Below are 22349 nucleotides of genomic sequence, written 5' to 3'. Positions count from 1 at the left end.
TTGAGGCTGCTTTTAGCTGGTTACTTGTTAGTAAAAGACGATTTGTGCTTTTTTGTCTGTTACAGCGTGATGAATGTGCTTACTCCATTATGAATGGAGACCTCCCGTCTCATAACTTGCTTCTGAGCATGTGCGGGTTTAAAACGTCGTTTTTGCCCACACACGATCATTTTTACGACACAAAAAATGACATTTTAAAAAATGACATAAAAAATTTAAGCATGTTCGAATTTTTTTTGGCCGTTTTTCAGAAGACAAAAAATTATGTTTAGCCCACACACGATCATTTTAAATGACGTTTTTAAAAATTTCATTTTTTTTCATCACAAAAAGTGATCGTGTGTATGGGGCATCAGGCTTCACTGCCTGTTTCCCTTAGTGAGGATGGCGGCGCCAGGACCCGATCCGATGGATGGATCTGCCTCAGGTGGCCGACATTGCGGGCCACCTGGACAGGTAAGTGTGCTTATTAAAAGTCAGCAGCTACAGTGTTTGTAGCTGCTGACTTTAAATCTTTTTTTGTACCGCCGGACCTCCGCTTTAATACAACTCTCATTAAGAGTGCCTGACTATGACCACTCTTTCCACCCAGCCCCATTTTAACCACTTGCCGCCCGACCACCGTCAAATGACGGCGGGGCGGCTTTTGTTTTGGGTGGACGTCATGCGATCGTCAGTGCCCTGATTACTACAAAGTGCCAGCAATCAATGCCCATTAGTGATGCCAATCAGTGCCATCTATCAGTGCCCATAAGTGTGGCATATTAGTGCCACCTAATCGGTGGCCATAAGTGACACCTCATCAGTGCCCACCAGTGCAGCCTCATTCCGAAATTTTCTGTCTTTTTTTTTTTTTTTTTAAACAGCAGTGATTAAATACCACCAAATGAAAGCTCTATATGTGTGAAGAAAATTATAAAAATGTCACATGGTTACAGTGTAGCATGACCGCGCAATTGTCATTCTAAGTATGACAGTGCTGAAAAATGGCCTGGACAGGAGGGGGTGAAGGCGGTTAAAGCAGTATTTTAACACAAAAACAAAAAATGTAATATGTTGCAGGTTCAACATTTTATAAATGTGGTGGCTGCATTTAATTTTCTTTATGTATGCTTTTTTTCTTTTTCACCTGGTGATCCAGCCAGTAAGTCTGTTATTTTCAACTTCCTTTAATGGACCAAACTGTACAGACCATAGTAACAGTTAGAGGATTGAGACAAACCACTTAATAAAGGGTAGCTTACAATTGTCTGCGCTGTAAAACCTTTATCCCCCCCCCCCCCCCCAAAAAAAAAAAAACCTGTTGCAGTAACTGCTTATAAAGTGTGAGCCGGAGTTCCGATTCAGATGGTTTGTCAAGTTCATCTAAATCTGCTAATCTAACACTACCCTCCCCCAGACTGACAGACTGCTGTTCCGAGGTGCCCGCTTTACTCTTCCATCCATAATGCAGACTCCCTAGGACAGGAAGGTGTTACTGGTCAGATCACCAGTTAAAATAAAGGGAAAAAGTCCTAAAAATAGAAAAAGAATGCAGCCACCACATCTAAAGATCAGCATAGTCAGGCTCTCTTGTCGGTCATGTCCATAATTCTGATTTATCTGTTTTTAATTTGGGCTAAATATAGGCTTTTAATCAGTTATTGGTCTTCCCGGCTATCTTCTGTGACCTACAAAACACCACTGCCTATGTAATGGAGATAAGGAGTAAGGTTGGGGTTTGTAGTGTAAATCAGATGACATTACTCCTCAATAGTCGCAGTACAGTGAGGGAGCATTGTCACACTTTGACAAGAACTGGGCAGGCTTTCCAGATGACATTATTGCAGTCACTTAAGGACCAAGTTAAATAGTTGGGGTGAAAAAATATAAATTTTAGTTTTTAGGTTTAGATACACTTTAATGCTGGATGAATACTTTGTCGCCTTCCAGACAAGGTTCGTCCTATCTTGGTTAATTTAGCCGCGGTTCACACTATGAACCGCATGTGAATGGCACAGAACCACACTGCATTCCTGTTCAATTCACATGCGAGTCGGTGCAGTGCAATTTGAGCCCATTTCTCTTTGAATAGGCTCAAATTTTATTGCACCAAAGAATTGCATGCACCTTTTTTGAACCGCTCCGCAACCGGATCACATGGTCGTTTTGTACCATGTGATCTGGTGCAGGTAAATGCACTTTTACGTGTCAACTTTGTATTGACACCCGCAGCAGATCGCAAGGGCAGTGCGATTTGCATGCAGTGCAGGAAACGCTCGCGGTTTGCAGAATTCCCGGCACAGCGTAAGTGTGAACCTAGCCTTATGTTTCTATGTAAAGACAGAAAGACAAGATCCAGGCGCCGCTTTAGTAAACTGTATGATTTTAATGTGTAAAAGCATCAAAACACTCACTCTTAAGGTCTTTTAGCAGGCATATAGGAGTTCAGTCAGATGTCCACCTCCGCTCGCATTGGCATTCTCCAAATGCAGTAGACTCTATCTGTGCTGGATGTAGGGGAGCCGGTATGCTGTCCGAATGGATGACTTCCGGGTCTTAAAGCTTGAGAAAGGTGCGCGCGTCTCTTAATTCTTAATCCCTCACTGCACACGCACCGAAACGCGTAGCATCACGGTTCCGACATCATCCTGCTTCATGCCGCGTCCCAGCACAGACTCCTATGCTTGCACTCCAGGCCTCACTCTGGATTACCGCATCGAGACCCGGAAATCATCCATTCGGACAGCACACCGGCTCCCCTGCATCCAGCACAGCACAGGTAGTCTACTACATCTGGAGAATGCTAATACGAGCGGAGGTGGGCGTCTGACTTGAATTCTGTATGCCTGCTTAAAGAATCTTAAGGCCCCTTTCACACTGGGCACAGGAGGTGCGGTGGCAGTATAACGGCGTGATTTTTAGCGCCGCTATACTGTCGTATTTACCGCAATGTTTAGCTGCTAGTGGTGTGGTTTTAACCCCCACTAGCGGACGAAAAAGGGTTAATGTAGCCGCACTGTCCCATTGATTTCAATGGGAAGGAGCGGTATACACACCGCTCCTTTACCGCTTCAAAGATGCTGCTTGCAGGAGCTTTTTTTCCTCCCGCCAGCGCATCACCTCAGTGTGAAAGCCCGTGGGCTTTCACATTGAGAATGCTGGATCAGGATTATTTCAGGCGTTATTTATGCGCTATTTTTAGCGCTAAAACGCCTGAAATACGCCTAAGTGTGAGTGTTTTGATGCTTTTACACATTAAAATCATACAGTTTACTAAAGCGGCGCCTGCATCTTGTCTTTCTGTCTTTACATGCCCTGAAGTTCAGCTTCAGCTCCCCTTGCAAGGCAGCCCTGAGTACAACGACTGTCACCTCACTATAAAAGCAACAGCTCAAAGGACTTTTATGGACTAGTTCCCTCTATTGCATTTCAGTATGCGCCACTATCTTCTATACTTATGTTTCTATGGCTTGTGCTAAATTCAACTTGTATTTATTTATTTTGCAACAGCCTTGGTCTTCCCTTCTCAGAAACTGGAATAGTTTGGCTGTAACTCATCCTGGCTACATGGCTTTTTTAACTTATGATGAAGTCAAGGCTCGACTTCAGAAATTCATCCACAAGCCTGGCAGGTGAGTTCTCCTATATATTAATAACATGCTGAGATTTTAATTGTATAGTTTAAGCTGTTAACCACATTAGTTCATGGTTTAGGCTTGCCTTCTTGCTTATAAAAATACATTTCAAGCCCGTGCTGTGTATACTCTGTTATCCCGCAATCCATTTGTTTTTGTATACATCTAAAAGAGCCCAGTAGCAAGGCCTGGATCTGCTCAACCTTGGCATGAACTGTTCTTTCTTCTGCATTCTAAACCAGGAGTCCCCAAACTATTCAGTACAAGGGCAGCATAGTCGACTTTTTACAGATATTCACAAGTCCAAAAAAATCCAATTTCCCCATGAGGCCCCCTCTGATATTGGCATCCCCATCAGAGTCTGACCTTACATTAGGGTTGTCCCTCACCCCTGGGTCCTTATCAGAGTCCCCTTAAGGGTCCTCTTACACCAGGGTTCCCATCAACTGACTGAACTGGAAATTGAGATCTTTTCATTAGAGAACATGAGAGAGATTTTGTGATTCAACCCATAGTCCTCACAAAAAAGTCACAAAATAAAAAAGCAGGCAATACTAAGCACATGACCTCAGTGTTAATCTTCTGTAGTACCTGGCTACTTAGAAAACACTCAGTCTAATGGAATAACTGACTGACTAGCTTCCTGGTCGCTGGAGCAGTCCTTGTTTCATCTGTGTTTCTTTTGGCCCATTGATGTTACTTACCAGTAGTAGACATATGAGGCGAAGGGATGGCATCCACCACTGGTAATCTGGTTGATAATTGCATTGTAGTACAACCCAGATTTTGGTTGGCTACATAGGAATTAATTTGCCATGTTGGTATAATTAGTTGCTTGGTCTTCGCAGGTTAGTGGGCCTTTATTTTTTGTTTTTCAACTGCCACAGGTTTGCTTTCAGAACTTTTAGACATCTGTATAGGTTATTTGTGATTAGTCCCTGCATATGTATTAGAGCATCAAACACTATTTTGTGTAAACTCTCTGAAGGTTGTAGAATTTAGAGAGTCCACAGGCAGGAATTGATCACACAGCAGCACACAACATACCCAGGACAGTGGACACAGGGCCAAGACCCTAGCTATGCAAGTGCCTAAGCTATTGGGGTGCATGTGACGATCTCTTCGACAGGAGTCCTCTATGGGCTGTCAGATGGAAACTAACCGCCTGTCTGTTTCCATCCAACTGTCATCCGATCCACCAGATGGATGGGAAACGGATCCACGTCAGTCTGTTTTTGGCGGACAGGATCGAATGTCGGCGGACGTAAACTGACTCGCGTCCATTTATAGCCACCACTCTATAGAGAGCAATGGATGATCCAATCAAGTCCGCCTGAAATACTGAGAGGTGGACGCGATTGGTCCGTCTGTGTGAAAGGGCCCTTACACACTATAGAGCAGTGGTCCTAACAGTAAAATTATTTGCGTGGCAAGACAAGTAATTTGCGCCCCTAACCCACAGACATTTAGCACTCCCTGAATCCCTTCCACTCGTACAGTGTTAAAACTCCTTATGGTACATTTTAGGATGTACCACTCTTTCTCTTTGTTCTCCTTTCTTTCCCTTACATCTCTCTCTATCCTAATGTCTTGTTTTTTCCCCCCCATCCCTCTCTCTAGCTGTCTTTCTTGTTATTTCCCTTATTCTTTCTCTCCCTTTTTCTTGGTTCCTCCCCCTTTTCCTCTATTTTTATTCTTTCGCTTACTCCTTGGGGGGCCACAGGAACAGCCCAGCTGGGCGGCCACAGGCTCTAAGGACAGTCCTGCTGGGGGGCTGCAAAAGACTGGGAGAGTGGTGTGGGCTTCAGGAACAGCCCAGGATTTGGAGACCCCTGGCAAATCATCATTTGACCCCTGAGGGGGTCCCGACCCCCAGATTGAGAACCACTGCTATAGAGGGATATGCTTTACTTTTTATGTCTGAGATTTACAACCACTTTAACTGAAAATGTAATTCATGTACCCTTGAATGAATGCCCCTCTTGTTCTCCTTATGACATTGCCATACCTAAAAACATAGCTGGCAACCTTGGCTTTGGGCTCTGCACATGGCTAAAGCAACATATTTAATCTCCTACTGTAGGAAGAGACAATACAGTGGCTCGGCCATACACAAATATTCTGTGCAAATATGCTGTCATGAGGGGGAAGAGGGGACAATCGGCACTAGTTAATATAGAATTTAAGTTAAACTTTAATTGCACATCATGTCCTGCCTAATATTTGGTGGTTATTTTATTTCAATCTTGTGTTTTTTGTGTGTGTGTTTTAGTTACATTTTTCGTCTAAGCTGCACCCGTCTGGGTCAGTGGGCAATTGGATACGTAACAGGAGATGGCAACATTTTGCAGACCATCCCGCATAATAAACCACTATTCCAGGCTCTGATTGACGGTTTCCGGGAAGGATTGTAAGAACATATTGTTTTTCCATTCTTATCACATATACCTAATATGAGTTTAATTTGTCAGTTTGTGCACGCTGCATTTTTCCCATACGTTTTTTTTTTTTTTACTGATTTCTATTTGTGTTTGCATGTAAATATTTGTGTATGTTGTAAATGTTTTACTTTGTGTCTCACTCTGCATACATGTTTTTGTGTATAAAAATAATAATAAATTGTGTGTATTTAGATGTATAAAGATAAACATGACCTTATAAACGTATAAATTAAGGTGTCCAAAGATTAATCGAACTTCGGTTGGTATGCAAAGTTTCAGCGGGGGGATTCCCTAATCCACAGCTAGTTTGTGAATGAGGAATCAAATCCATTTCTTTTTTTTTTTTGTCTTTTTTTTTTTAAATAATTTAACCCGCTGGGCGAATGGGGAAAAAAAATGAATTGTGTATGGCCAGTCTTATTCTGATTTTACTTTTGTGCTTGCAGCTACCTCTTTCCTGATGGTCGCAACCAGAACCCAGATTTAACAGGATTGTGCGAGCCCACCCCTCAGGACCACATCAAAGTTACTCAGGTATGTTTTATAGGAAGAGTTCTTTTTCTTATATTGGTAGGTTCTTTGCTTTTTTTTCAGGCACATAGGTGCACATATTTTGATGGTTTTAAAATGCACGTTTTGAAAATCAAAGTAAAACTGAGTGTAGAAAGACAGGAGCAGCCATTGGTGATCTTGTTTAAAGATGGAGGCTTTGGACTGCATTCCTTTTTATAGTCGTATTGCATAATAAATCGCTGCCCTGAGATAGTTATGCAGGGTATGAGCTTAGGCTTTTTCCAAACTTCACTGGCTGCATGCATGCTCCAGGTCCGTGTCTTGTTAGGTAGTGAAGCCAATGTCCATATAGACAACCCAGTTGTGTTCATCCTCGGCAATGTCTTTAAAAATAAAAGCAAATTGTAATTCTAATTTGTAGTAGTCCAAAATGCAGCACTTCAGTGAAAATAAATAAGAAATAGCAATGTGATAGTCCATATAGAAAAAAATCAATGTGCGATGAAACGAATGTGCGATGAAACGAATAAAAAAGCGATGTGAAACCTCCACCAAGCTTCAGTGTGCAAAGCAAAAGCACACAACACCAAAGTGCTATCATTCTGCTTACCAAAAAGATAATACGATAGGCGATGTAATCATACAATGCAGAGGGTCAGTGGTAGATGGGACACTCCAGACTTGATGGATCAATCAAATACTATCCAAAATCGCCAGCATCAGAAAGACCTCCAGGATCAGTGTGTGTTCCTCTGGGATTGGTTCAGATTTTTAACACCTTTTATCCAGCTCCGGCTCCACGATCTCCCGCACACTGCTCCGAGCTCTCGAGCGCTGCATTTTGAACTATTATATTTGTGTTTGCTAAATCAACAGACTGTGCTATCTGCCTTTTTCTTGCTTCTATATGTTAGCGCAGATATTTGTGCACCCTGTTTTAATTCTAATTTGTAACCTGGCTTCTTTTTTTTGTAAATGTACTGTATCGTTTGTAAATTTTATAACTTCATCAAAACTGTTTTATTTTTTTTCCCCAGGAGCAGTATGAGCTGTATTGTGAAATGGGCTCCACTTTCCAGCTCTGCAAGATATGCGCTGAAAACGATAAGGATGTTAAAATTGAACCATGTGGGCACTTAATGTGCACTTTGTGCCTAACCTCGTGGCAGGTTTGTGTAAAAAATGTTGTTGTGCCGTCTCAAGTAATCCTGAAAATAACTGCCACTTTCTTATACTAATAAACTGTGTTTTGTTTTCAGGAATCAGAGGGTCAAGGCTGCCCTTTCTGCCGTTGTGAAATCAAAGGAACAGAGCCTATTGTTGTGGATCCTTTTGACCCCAGAGGTGGCAGTATGGCAGAAATGCTGCGACAATGTTTAGATGGAGCGCCTTCTCCCTGCTATGAAGATGATGATGATGATAGTGGAAATGACTCTCTCTTCATGCTGGCAGGGTGCAAGGTTTGTGCTAAATGTATTCTTCACAACTAAGGGTTGCAATAGACAGATGCTTACTGTGTAACGGTCTTCATTTTGCTGAAAAAACACCACCATAGCATTTCTGGCCATGGCCATCTTGAGCAAGGGCAGATGATTCATGTAGCATTTACTTTCTGGAATCCACATGCCCCTTAGCTCAGGAATGCAGATAGGAGGGTGTGCTTGGCTGTGAAAACTTTTCTTCCCCTTTTGAAGACTCCTGCTATGTATGACATAATTTGCTTAGGCCTGGAAACCAGGAATTAACCAAAGAAAGGTTAAAACAAGTAAATATGGGGGGCGTGGCTGGACCGAGCTAGGAAATGGCTGCCTGATAGCTGAGCTCCGGCCACCTCAGAGCGTACTTCACAATTAGCGGTGTTTCTCGACCCCACCAAGCAAGCCACACCATGGGTACTGCTTCCCGACAGTCCTCGGCTTCCCGATCCCGTTCCCCAAGGGAACCAACCGACTCTCTTGAGCACCACATCCCGGAGATGTTCCGCACCGGCCGGGGAAACATGGCGGCTTCCCGCCAGGGAACACCTCGAGGCCGCTCGCAAGCCATCGCCTCTCACACACAGGAGATAGTGCTCTCTGCGACCCCCCTGGACCACCCTCAGGGGAATACAACGGACCCGGGGATGTTACAGGCCTCCGCCCCGGCGACGGCTCCCATAACTATCGGAGACTTGAGAGCGGTGGCCTCCGACATAAAAAGCGCGCTCACTGCAGCCATAGCAGAGCTTCGCCTCGACTTCCAGTCACTGGACGGGAGAGTAACGGCCGCGGAGAACACACTGGTGGAACACGATTTGGTCCTCCAACGTTCCACCAGGAAAATAGACGACCACACGCTACAAATGCGGGAAATAAACCGCCACTTGGAGGATTTGGAAAATCGGGGACGCCGCCATAATCTACGCGTGCGGGGCATCCCTGAAGCAGTGGAAGGAGGCCAGATCGCAAGAGAGGTGACGGAGCTATTCAACTCCATTCTACAGAGGCCCCCAGACACAGCTATCGCTATGGAGCGCATCCACAGGGCACTACGTCCCAGGGGTAGGGACACAGACCCCCCCAGAGATATCGTTTGCTGCCTCACGGATTTTGGCCTGAAAGAAGAAATCCTCCGTCAGGCGAGAGGACAGCGCCTGGTACATGAGGGCTCCCAGATCCAACTGTTCCAGGACCTGTCTGGAATAACGCTGAAACACAGAAGAGATCTCAGACCCCTCTTAGACGCCCTCCGAGCAGCTAACATCCGTTATAAATGGAAGTACCCCTTCTGCCTCTCTGCCTCCCATCAAGGGCGCACGGCACAGCTTAAAGTCCCGGAGGACCTGCCGCTCTTCTTTGAAACACTTGGCATTCCACCCGTTGCGGTCCCGGAGTGGTATGCCATATACCGCCGCTCCGTGGGCCGATGGAATGGGCCCCCGGCGGAAAAGATGGAAACACAACCCACAAGATCAAGGAGGAGGAGATCCCCCTCGAACTCCCGCACCTCGACCAGCAACGCAGGTCCCAGAAGGGAGGGCGACCCTCTCTCCTCTCCAGGAGCACGTAGAGCCCGCAGGGACAACTGAAGGACAGACTAAGTCCCCGACAGAGCGGAGGCCCAAGGATTAGTTGGCAAGTTATACACAGTTGTTTGATTCAGACCCCGAGACTCTAAACTTTATTCTTTATTTACGAAACTTTAATGGGAACAGACAAAGCAAGCCTCATCCCATCGCACCCCCGCCGCAGACACTGCTACTCTGAGGGTCTTCCTGAAGGCCCTGCTGACACGCCCGCCGGACCTACAACAGCCGCCTACTTACAAAGCGGGAAACCTTGCCGGACTCCGCCCCCTCGACCATCTGAGGTCAGAGCGGCCAGCCCAACACTGAACACTACAATACCCAGAATGCGCTGGAACTGCCGCACTCCCGGAAGCGGAACCCTGTGATGGCCTCCGGCACGGCGCACTACAACCTCGTCACGAAGCAAGACACGTCAACACGGCGAAAGACAACAGAGGCGACACGAACGAGAGTCGCGCCGACGACTACGCCCATCTGCACCCCAGACGCGGATCTACACAGAGACTCAGCTCCCCGCTCCGGAGGAAAGACCACCACTCATCCCGCGGGCAGCTCCCGAGCCATTTTGGAATCCAACCACCGTCCCCGAGCACGCACTCTAAGGTCCGCCGGGCCCCCAGATAGCCCGCGCATACCTACTCACCGGGCCTTACCTGCCGGCGCCCCCCCCCCCCCCCCCCCCTCCCTCTCAGACGGTCCAACTGAGAAACCATCACCCTTCCGGGCCCCGATAAGGCGCCCACCCCACGCCCATTGGATGAGACTCCAGCCTGTACAGCCGGACGCTCCCCCCAACCGCTACACCTTCGAGACCACACCTGACAGGGGACCGCACCCTAACAGAGGACACCGCGGATCCCGGGGATAGCACACACCCGACGGTCTGAACTGAACCGGCAAAGTCTCGCAGCTGGACACCCCCTGGAAACTGGAGGGATCGGCCAGAATCTCACGCCACGGCGGCCCTTAACGAACTGACCACCCTCCCCGAGACAGGAGACTTTTGCAACACCTGCTTATATCCACACCACGAACTGCACCTCTTAAAGACTGCACCCCGCTCGGAACTCAGTAATAGCCGAGGGAACTGAGGTTCCCGGGTAAAGTATGAACGCATAAGCCTACCTCCCAATGTTGTGGGTACTTGGTCTGCCGCTTCCCCGACGATAGGCCGCACCACGGCCAGATAGATATACCCTAACGGGGAGGGCACGCACTAACTGGCTGGGGATAGTTAGAAGGGGTATAATTCAGAGAATGAAGGTCCCCATCCCCCTCCTCACAGGACTCCCATCTAATGAGGCGGCTGCGCACGGGGAGAGGGGACGGGTGAGGCTCCGTATGCTGTCCTTTTAGGGAAACCGAGCCCGGGGGTCGCCATATTGCGGAACACTGTGGGCCTCTCCCCCCCCCCCCCTCCCCCCAGCAGGCTACACAATTCCCCTATACCCATAGACACTCATCGACCACGGGGCGAACACTTCTCAAGCCATACAGGAAGGTGCGCTCCGGGGTGGCTAACCACGACACGTATCGTACACACACACGCGGCTGTCTGCTGGTAAGTTCCAGACCATCCCCCAAGCGGTATCGTGGGACGGAGTCTACGCCTAGTTTCAGACGCGGACGCCCCCCACGGCCGCACCTCACCGATTATCTACCACCTAAATCAGGTGGCGGGACTGAGTCCCTCCGCCTAATCGGATACGGGCGCCCACCGCCCCAACTGCGGGTAATACCACTCCCAGTCCCTGGGACCCCGCCGCTAGGCCCCCTGTTCCGGACACCCGATACCTGAAGAGCGTAGTTCCTCTTGAAACCTATACCGGGGTCCACGTAGACACACTAGGCAACCACCCCAATCCATCCCCCCCCCCCACCCCCCCACTGCGAACCGCCACAGCTCGCTCACTTCACATCACCGTACAACTCGGGCATACACTCACAAACCCGACCGACGATGTCTACCATACCGACGAAGGCTGACGTCCCTAAAGTGAAGATCATCTCCCTGAATGTGCGGGGACTGAACCTACCCGAAAAACGGGCCAAGCTCCTCCTCTCCATGCACCAAGCTAGGGCCGACATAGTACTGGTGCAGGAAACACACTTCAAAACTGGAGCTATACCCAAATTGCATAATCACCACTTCCCAGTGGTCCATCACGCGACGAACGCACAAACAAAAACGAAAGGGGTCTCCATATTAATAGGTAAGAATTGCCCATTCCAACTGACAGACACACTAGCCGACCCGGACGGGCGGTATTTGTTTCTCAAAGGCACACACCAAAACAGGACGATAACGCTTGCCAATATATACGCACCAAACACGCCCCGGGTCACGTTCTTTAGAACAAGTTTGGAACTGCTTGCCTCTTTTAAAGAGGGGATTCTCCTGCTCGGGGGAGACTTCAATGCTCCACTCAACCCCACGCTAGACACTTCCACGGGCACCTCATCCCTGCAATACACTGCGCTAAGGAGAATTAAAAAGCTCCTGCAAGGCCTACTCCTACATGATACGTGGCGCGCCCTAAACCCGGCGGGCAGGGATTACACGTTCTTTTCCATACCACACAACCGCTATTCCCGGCTCGACTACCTGTTTATCAGCCAGGAAGACCTCCCCCTCCTATCCGCGGTTTCGATCGACCCCATGTTCATCTCGGACCACAACCCCATTTCGGCCACGATAGCTCTGCCTCCCGGTCACCCACGGTCCAGGGTATGGAGGCTAGACCCTTCCCTACTCACAGACCCAGTAGTGGCTAAGGACCTGGAGAAAGCGCTCAAATTATTTTTTCTTGAAAACAGGCCGGAAGACACAGCCCCCAGTATAAACTGGGAGGCCCACAAGTGTGTAGTACGGGGCTTACTAATAGCGGCCGCGGCCAAAAGGCACAAAGAAAGACGAAAACACTACGACGACGTTCTAGGCAGGATTAAGAACTTAGAAAACGCGCACAAACACTCACAAGCCCTCGCCACACTACAGGAACTAAACCAAGCTAGAGCCGAACTTCTTGAGATCATAGGTAAGAGGGTTAAACGTAACTACGTGCTAGCAAGGAAGTCATTTTACGAGCACGGCAATAAGGTGAGTAAACTCTTGGCTAAAGCACTACAGTCCCAAAAAGCAAAAATAACGGTCCACTCCCTGACGGACGCCCTAGGACACACAGTGCAATCCACCCCCGACATAGCTAAACTTTTCGTACAGTACTACACTGGTCTGTACAACTTGCCGACCCCGGACACACAGACGGCAATAGAAACAAGGCGAGGCCTGATTAACAACTTCCTAAACCAATACGGCCCAACGCGGCTGTCAGAAGAGGCCAAAACAGACCTCGACAAACCCCTCAGCGACGCAGAGGTGGGACTGGCCCTGAAGCAACTAAAGGCGGGCAAAAGCCCGGGGCCTGACGGGCTGACGGCGGGGTATTACAAGACCTATGCGACGGTGCTTACCCCATTCTTTAAAGCGGCCTTCAACTCCTTTGCCAATGAAGCCACCCCCCCCCGTGATCTCCTGACAGCACACATTGTGGTGATCCCCAAACCAGACAAAGACCCGAACGCGGTATCCAACTATAGGCCAATATCCCTATTAAACGTGGATCTCAAGTGGTTCGCTAAAACCATAGCAAACAGGCTACTGCCCTACCTGCCCAACATGGTGGCCCTGGACCAGGCAGGCTTCGTCCCTGGGAGGGAGGCCCGGGACAACACCCTCACAGCAATAAACGTACACCATTGGCTTACATCCAACAAGTCCCCTGGGTTTCTCTTGTCCCTCGACGCGGAGAAGGCGTTCGACAGGGTGGCATGGGATTTTATGCAGGCAACGCTGCAATCCGCGAACCTCCCGCCGACCATGCTGAGCTTTATCTCGGCACTCTACGCGAACCCCACGGCGAGGGTGAGAGTGAACAGCCACCTGTCGGACGCCTTCCCCATCGCAAACGGGACACGCCAGGGATGCCCCCTTTCCCCCCTATTATTCATTCTCACACTAGAACCCCTTTTACAGCGCCTTAGATCTAACCCCACAATTAAAGGAATCCATATTGACAAGAGGACCTATAAAATAGCCGCCTTCGCGGATGATATTCTCCTATTTCTCAGAGACCCCCTTACGACCATCCCCAACCTGATGAAAGACTTTGAGGATTTCAAAGTTCTAACCAACCTCCAAATCAACTTCTCCAAATCTTCGGCCCTAAATGTATCTCTGCCTACGACTCTCTGCGACCAGTGCAAGCTAAACTTCCCGTTCAAGTGGTCCACTCGAGCCATCACATATCTGGGGATCCAACTTCCCTCCTCTCTAGCAGACCTATATGCACTTAACTACACTCCACTGCTCCATAACATACTAAAGGACTTGAAAGACTGGTCCCCAAAACCACTATCGTGGTTCGGTAGGATAGCAGTGGTCAAGATGAACATACTCCCCCGGGTTCTATATGTCATGCAAGCCATACCCATCAGGCTCCCCCCGGCTTTCTACTTATCCTACAACTCGGCCTGCACAAGATTTGTGTGGCAGGACACTCGCCCGCGTTTAAGCTACGCTAGACTCACGGTCCCTAAAATGCAGGGAGGCCTGGGGTTGCCTGACTTACACAAGTATAACCTAGCCTGTGGGCTGTCCAGGATCGTGGACTGGACAACAAATGGGGCGAGAAAGAACTGGGTAGACCTAGAGCAGTCATTCTCCTCCCTGCCCTTAACACACCTGCCATGGATCGCAAAGTGCAACGCCCCACAAGGTTGGGGTGACCACCCCCTCATACGCCCCACCCTACTGGCCTTCCAGAAGTCTTGCGCCAAATACAAAATAGCGGATCGGACCGGTCCCATGACCCCCCTCCGTCTGAATCCCAACTTCCCGCCGGGAATGAATCCTACCTTTTTAGCCGACGGCTGGCCCCACAAGACGGTAAGGGCAGGTCAATTCTATTCCGCAGGCCGTCTTCTGTTGCAAACAGAACTAGCGACCAAAATGAGTAAGACTGAGTTCCCCTTCTGGACTTACCTCCAGATTAGGCACTTTCTAGACAAAATAGAGCCTGGCGTACAATGGTCCAGACCCCACACCCCCTACGAAAACCTTTGCAACTCTACATCGCCACTGAGACATCTAATCTCGGTGATATACGGTCTACTGTTCTCTTCACAATCACCTAAACTTCACTGGGCCAACCAGCAGTGGGAAAATGACCTCTCGCTAGACCTATCAGACAGGGAATGGGAACACATATATAGACTCGCCCACAAGGGATCGATTAACGTCCAGACGCAGGAGAACGCCTACAAACTCCTCTCCAGATGGTACAAAACCCCACTCAAGCTACACAGAATTAACCCGGCGCTCCCCAAAGTGTGCTGGAGATGCCATCGGGAGACGGGCTCCTTCCTCCACATATGGTGGACGTGCCCCAAACTACAACCTTACTGGACTGAGGTCCATAATTACATAACACGCATTACCACAGATACTCTAGAATTCTCACCTGCCCAATTCCTTCTCCATCATGCCAAATCGCGCCCGAGGAAATATAACCGCTCCTTGGCTATGCACATGGTAAATGCCGCGCGTATGTGCATCCCACTTTTCTGGCTCTCCCCAAAACCCCCCTCTATGTCCGATTGGTTTCAACGCCTCCAAAAGATAATGGAGATGGAGGAACTGATCCATCAGAGCAACGATACGCCGGCAAAGTTCAACGAGACTTGGGCCTGCTGGCAGCATTTTACTCTGTCTGATGACTACAAAGCCATTATCCCAGGTGATCACCGCACAACGCACCCTCAACCTCATACCTCACCGAGCTGTGGCGGCTCAACCCCCCCACCCCCCCCCCTCCTAACCCTCAAACCCCTAAGCAGGAACTAGTACAATCCACTAGACCCACTGCAGACTGTGTCACACCCAGGGGTACACCTGTGAAGTTAAGGGCTTTCAGTTGCCCAACAGTTTCGCTATTTTCGTCCGTTGAATAAGGCTAGCAATATAGCCCATTGGCATCCACTCTGTCCATTAAGTTTAAGTTTATATTACTACTAAGTATAATATAATGTTTTGCTTATGTTGCATATGTTGTAGCGGCTGCGTCCGCAAGAATACTGTCTGCTTGAATGATATATTGTTCTTGTAATCGTACTTATCCTGTATGATGGACGGAAAAAATAAAAAAAACTTTCAATAATAAAAAAAAAAAAAAAAAAAAAAAAAAAACAAGTAAATATGATCTACCATTCTATCTTTTTACTAATGGAAAGAGGAGAGTGGAGGCACCAACTGTAATGTTCCTAATGTATCTAGATAATGTAGGTATAATGTATATACTCACTGGTTCACTTGGGAATGTAGTCCATCGAGGATGGGGGTGTCTTTAGGTCTGTAGATGCCGGTCTGCAGGATCTGGTGGTGTTTCCCTGGCAGAATCGCATACAGGAAGCTCCACGCTGTCCAATGTGAAACACGGAAGCCGCAGTGACGTCACACGGCACGGCTGGGTTGGCAGACAAACAAGAGGTGGGGAGTGTAACAGGCATCTACAGACCTAAAGACACCCCCATCCTCGATGGACTACATTCCCAAGTGAACCAGTGAGTATATATATTTATATTACCGTCTGAGGATGGCTGCCTCTTCCTGCCTTTTGATACACAGACTGACTTAGAAGTGCCATTAGAGCCACTATTACCACTGTCTTAAAGGCATCATATCACCAACAGCGCCGGAATCCCCCCTCGCTTTATCTTTTTACTAATGCTAGTAGAATTAAGGATTAAAAATAATCATTGTTGAATGAGAGAGTGAAGTTCCACATATCAAAATTTGTCCAGTTTAGAAGGGACCAGACACAGTTTGTCAATTGGCAGCAGCATCTGCTTATCAGTGTATTTTGACAGCTGTAAAAGTACAATGTCCTTTCTGGGGGTTGGGGGGTATGATGATTCCTCCATCCCCATCCACTTGACTGGTGTAGGAATCTGGTCTCTGACCAGCTTTAGAATTTCATGTGGAAGTCAGGTGATTATTGCTTGAAATCATTCCTAGACATGATGGATTTGGGGCATTCCCTATTGTCTTCTATTCTATGTCGAACCCAAATGCCTGTGCGCACATTACAGAGTTTCCTTTCTGCCTGTATACACGCCATCTTAGGTCTGTGATTGTGATATATCTGATTTTATACGAATTTAAAAAAGTATATTTGGCTGAAGTTTTAGAATTTTTGGGAATTAACTTAAGCGTTCTGTATGGGCAAAGTATTCAGAGCCCTGGTTTATAGGCTCGTACCTTCAGGTGATTGAATTAACTTTTAGGAGAAATTTTAAAGTAATTTGTCTTTGTCCATGTACAATTCACATTGTTTTTTAGGTTGAAAGACCCCCTTCACCAATGTCTGCACCCCCACAAGCAGCCCTACCACCTGTGCCACCTCGTTTAGACTTGCTGCATCAGAGAGCTCAAAGTACTCAAGGAGCTTCAAGCCCAGCTGCCATCTCCAAGGTGAGGCTTTATTTCTGGTTGGCAACTAAATCTTCTAAAATAAAGTTATTGCTTGGAGTTTAAATATTTGTGTGTTCACTTCATCTTTCAGGCTCCTAGCAGTTTACATCACAAGGACAAGCCATTGCCCGTTCCACCAGCACTTCGAGACCTCCCCCCACCTCCACCCCCTGACAGACCACATTCAATTGCAGGTGAAAACAGGCCACAGAGGAGACCTCTTCCATCAACTCCTACAGACAAACCACTTCCATTTTCAGGAAGCCGTCCTGCAGATCCTTGGCCTTCTCGCTCTGTACCCAAAGTTCCCCCACCTAGTCTGGCAACCAATGATCCATGGACTGGAGGAAAGGAGCTCACCAACCGACATTCACTGCCCTTTACATTGCCTTCACATCTTGATGAGAGAAAAGACCGCCATGGTAGCACACTGAGCTTAGACAACGCTGCAACAGTAAGTCATGAATGTGAAGCAATTAAATGGGCCATTTTGGGGGGCAGGTTTTGTAATGGAACAAATGTTTGTCATTTGCCATCCTTGCGTGTACATAGGAGCTTTTGTTTGCTTCCCATCTTATGGTCTTTACTCTACAAAAAGTACTTAGTCACTTTTTTTTTTTTTTTTTTCTTTTTCTTTCTTTTGCAGAGTGCCAGTGTGGAGCTGTTGGCAGGTCTTGATTTGGATGATCCCAAAGTAAAGGCCTCTTCATCTGCTAATGCCATCTACTCCTTGGCTTCAAGGTGTGCATTCTAGAAATTGATGCCCAATACATGTTTTATCTGTTACTATTTTGATAGTGAGGGAGGTAATAACTGACAAGAAAAGTTTTAGAGCATATCACACATTTTTTTCAGAAATGGAGAGTACCATTTTTTTTTTTTCAAATGCTCTTTTTTTACCTACAGTATATTCTGACCCAATAATCAAAGTAATTGCTTACGCACATAGGAGCAGTAGAAGACCCATAAGCTGGCCAAATATAACCCCTCAAATGATACTTCAGTTTTTTGCTAGTGCCTTAGGAGGATTAATGTCTTTTATCTTCTGTGAAAAGCAAACCCATTATCCTAATCGTACAGTACTTGTATTTGTGGACAATGGGTTATTTTCAGGCTGTCTTCAGGTGATTAGACACAAAAACTTGCTAGTGCCACACCTAGAGTGTACCCATATAACCTTGCTCCGTAAAACCCGCCCTTCAATCTCTTGTCTGCACCTTGGGTATTTATCAAGGTGTTTGATCCCAGTATGTCCTACTACACTCTAGAGGCATTCTCCTTGTGGAATACTTTTGTGACCTCCTGTTGAAGAAACAGGCAGAATAGACTCTCTTGAACAATATGTCTAACTGTCTAGAGAATACAGTGGTTTTTAAGGTATCATGAACCTTCAGAAATTGTCACTGGAACATGCTTTTTTGGAGTATCTGAATCTAGTTCTGGGTGAACTCCACATTCTAGCTTTATTCACTACCTACATCCAAAGTCAGCAGGCTGCAGACTTCCTGAATCGGCACTGCCTGAACTGGGGGAATAGGTCCCTACACCCAAAGATCTCGATGTACCTGTGTGAAAATTTGGGGTGCACCAGATGTGGACTTCCTATTGTGCCATGTTCAGCAACAAACTGGACAAAAGGTGTCTCCCCAGTTACAGGGTTCCTCTAGTGCATGGGTGCTCAACCTGTGGCTCTCCAGCTGTTTCAGAACTACAATTCCCATGAGGCATTGCAAGCTACTGACTGTTACAAGCATGACTCCCAAAGGCAGAGGCATGATGGGACTTGAAGTTCTGCAACAGCTGGAGAGCCACAGGTTGAGCACCCATGCTCTAGTGCAATGGTCTCCAAACTGCTGCCCGGGAGCCGAATGCGGCCTTTTGCTTGCTTTTATCTGGCCCTTGGGGCAGTATTTTATTGACTGATGCCAATAAAGGGGCACAGTTCCTCCCAATGACACCCAACAATGGGGCCCAATAATACCAATTATGGGGGACCCTTCCTTCCAATGACACCAACAATGAGGCCCACTGACACCAATGAACGGGCACTATTCCTCCAATGACACCAACAATGGGGCACTATTCCTCCCAATGACTCCAACGATGTGGCACAGTCCCCCCCAATGACATCAACAATCCAACTGATGCTGGGACAGTTTCTATTCAGTCCGGCCCCCGTAAAGTCTGAAGGACTGTAAACTGGCCCTTTGTTCAGAAAGTTTGGAGACCTCTGCTCTAGTGGAAGGAATGGATGCCCTAATGGCTCTTTTGGATCAGTACGCCCTAATCACTATGTCTGCTTAGCGTGATTAAAATTGGGGTCTTTTTGGTTATCCTCATGGCCCAGACGGATGTGATACACTGACCTGGCAAGGCTCCTGGCAGACAGTCAGTGGCTGGATCAACAGACTTTTCTGTCCCCGGGACCAATTTTCCATTCTGCTTCATGGTTGCTGACTTTAATAGCATGACTGTTGAAGGCTAGGTTCTGAGAGACCGGGGCATCTCTGAGTCTGTGATTCTTATGATATTAAAATCTAAAGTCTACTTTCCCCCTCACCTTCCAAGACAGCTACTTGAGAGATGATTGGCTCTACAGGAAACACAAATCGCATACAATTTAAAAGGCCCCTCCCTTTCCCTTGACCCTCCAGTTGTTTTGTGTTTTCAGACCCTCCAGGAGCACGGACACGTTTTTTTTTTGTTTTTTTTGCCTATATCACAGGTGTCCAAAAGGTCAGACCTGTCCTTTAAAGACTCAGGGGTCCTGAAAGATTAAATGGACAGGAAGGCTGATTCCTTGCTGCGTAAGGCCTGGGATGCTTCAGCTGTCTCCTTGGGTCGAGCTGTAGCATCCACCTGTGTGGCTAGGAATTTGGACGTATGGGTTCAGCGTCTGGACGATCTTCTTTTAGCCGTCATCCCCAAAGAGGAGATTAGGTAATCTCTCCCACTTATTGCCAAGTCAGTTGCCTTCTTGGCTGATGTAGCTGCAGATTCCGTAAAGGCTGCAGCCAGATCCTCTGCTCTCATTAATTCAGCCAGACATCTGGCTCAAACTTGGGAGGGTGATCTTACCTCCAAAAAGAAACTCTGCGGTATCCCCTTTGAAGGCAAGCTCTTATTCGGTTCCTTCTTGGTGGAGGTCCGGGCTCGTTCCTCTGAGAAGAGTAAGCGGTTCCCTTCTTCACAAAGAAATAAGCCACAGAATAAGAAGCCTTTTTGCGGTTTCCAGACCAAGGTTCATTTTAAAACCAACAAGCAACGGGCGAAGAAAAAGTGGTCTTTTAACCAAAGATATGCAAAAAGGGTTGACACTCTTTGCTCCTTCAGCTCCTTTCAAAAATCCCCAGTGACGCCAGAATAGAGGTAGGGGGAAGGTTGTCCCATTTCATCAAGGAATGTGCAGAGATTTCCGAATTTTCCCAGACAATGCCACAACGGAGGCATACCTGAACAAGCAAGGGGGGCACTCGTTCGGAGTCATTGACCGCTAACACAAAAGATTCTGTCCTGGGCAGAGGTCAATGTCAATTCAATCAGGGCAGTCCACATCAGGGGTTTAGAGGAATGCACTGACGGACTATCTGAGCAGATTGAGTATCAGTTTCAGCTGTTGGGAGCTACATCAAGGCACGTTCCGGGAAATTGTGCTAAGTTGGGGTCTTCCCACAGTGGATCTTTTTACCTCCGGTCTCAGCAGAAAACTGCCAGCGTTCTTCTCTCTGGAGGGAGAGACAGAGTCCTTGGGGATGGATGCTCTCTCCTTCCCATGGAATTTCACTCTGGCCTACACTTTCCCTCCGTTTGCCCTCTTACCTCTGGTAATTCGGAAGATTATTCACGACTGGGCAGAAGTTGTTCTGATTGCCCCCTGGTGGCCCAGGAGGAGTTGGTTTTCCACTCTGAAGACCCTCTCTGCGGATCTTCCCTGGCCCCTTCCAGATCGGAAGGATCTACTCCACCAGGGACCAGTGTTGCATCCAAACCTTCAGACCTTCCTTTCGATGGCCTGGAGGCTGAGAGGCGCATCTTACAGTTGAGGGGGTGTTCAGAGAAGGTTATTCAAACTATCCTGAGCAGCTGTAAGTTGGTCACAAGAAAAATCTATGGAAAAGTTTGGAAAACTTTTATTTCCTGGTAAAGGAAATCTGGTTTAGATTCTTTTTCCACTCCCTGTATATTGGACTTTTTGCAGTAGAGAAAGGACTCTTTCAGCACCCTTAGGGTTCAGGTTACGGCTCTGTCTTTGTTTTCAGATAACAGACTAGCAGAAGATCCCTTAGTCAGGAGGTTCATTTCAGCCAGATCTAGACAGGCGCCCAAGGTCATCAAATATATTCCTAAGAAAAACACAAAGCAGCGCCTTCTAAGCGGAGCAGATGAGTTTTTATTTTTAAAAAGGTAAAGACATATAAAAAACCTACTCACAAAACAAGCGCAAGTTCAGGCATGGATTGATATGACGTGTCATCCGCGGGAGTCCCGGTGGGAGCGATCATCATTCATGCAGGCATGTAGTGCTCTCCTTGCCACAGACGGCGGCTGGGACCAAACGCCCTCGGAACCAACGAGAAGGGAACAGGATTCCACAGTGTGCTGCGTGTTGGACGTCACTTCCGGGCGCGGGACGATGCGCACGTTCGAGACATTCGTGTCTCTTCATCAGGCATTGTATTGGCCATTTTACTGAAGGGCAATATAGCCACTAATCGGCCCGCCCATTGCATTCCCATTGGCAGGATCATTAATATGGAAAAAGAATGCCACCCACGATAGTTACATAAAATAGTAGCCATAATTGGCTAAATCCAACAAGCGGCCTCAAAACTATTAATGGAAAAAGGCATATTAACATAAATCTATAGTGAAGGATAGAGGGCTGTTTGGGCTAACATGAATGAACACACACAATAGCTCCATGGCGAGCTACACTGTACTTCTCTAATCCCTCTTCCACAGTGTTTCTATGTTCACCGAACCTGTTTCGGAGAGCACGTATAGTGCGGCCTACATAAAAAAGCCCACAGGGGCAGGTGAGACAATACACGACATATTCAGAGCCACATGTAAAAAACTCGGGTATAATATATTGTTTGCCTTTGCATGTGAACTGTTTTTGTCTATGGTTGACAAATTTGCAAGTAAGGCACCGTGGTTTCCTGCACTGGTACATACCC

At 47.4% G+C, this 22349-nt stretch overlaps 1 protein-coding gene across 2 annotated transcripts in view; it reads left to right on the top strand.

Annotated features, from left to right (window-relative positions):
* CBL (Cbl proto-oncogene) overlaps positions 1–22349 on the top strand; it is a 114194-nt gene that overhangs the window by 71362 nt on the left and 20483 nt on the right. For both annotated transcript variants that reach the window (XM_040325521.1, XM_040325520.1), the window contains exons 5-12: positions 3493–3614; positions 5890–6027; positions 6505–6592; positions 7609–7740; positions 7831–8031; positions 17038–17169; positions 17261–17623; positions 17816–17910. In XM_040325521.1, the coding sequence (XP_040181455.1) occupies positions 3493–3614; positions 5890–6027; positions 6505–6592; positions 7609–7740; positions 7831–8031; positions 17038–17169; positions 17261–17623; positions 17816–17910 (1271 nt within the window). The remainder of the gene's footprint in view (positions 1–3492; positions 3615–5889; positions 6028–6504; positions 6593–7608; positions 7741–7830; positions 8032–17037; positions 17170–17260; positions 17624–17815; positions 17911–22349) is intronic.

This window comes from Rana temporaria, chromosome 10, assembly GCF_905171775.1.
Source record: "Rana temporaria chromosome 10, aRanTem1.1, whole genome shotgun sequence".
Classification (NCBI taxonomy): domain Eukaryota; kingdom Metazoa; phylum Chordata; class Amphibia; order Anura; family Ranidae; genus Rana; species Rana temporaria.
This window is presented reverse-complemented; position numbering and strand designations above follow the sequence as displayed.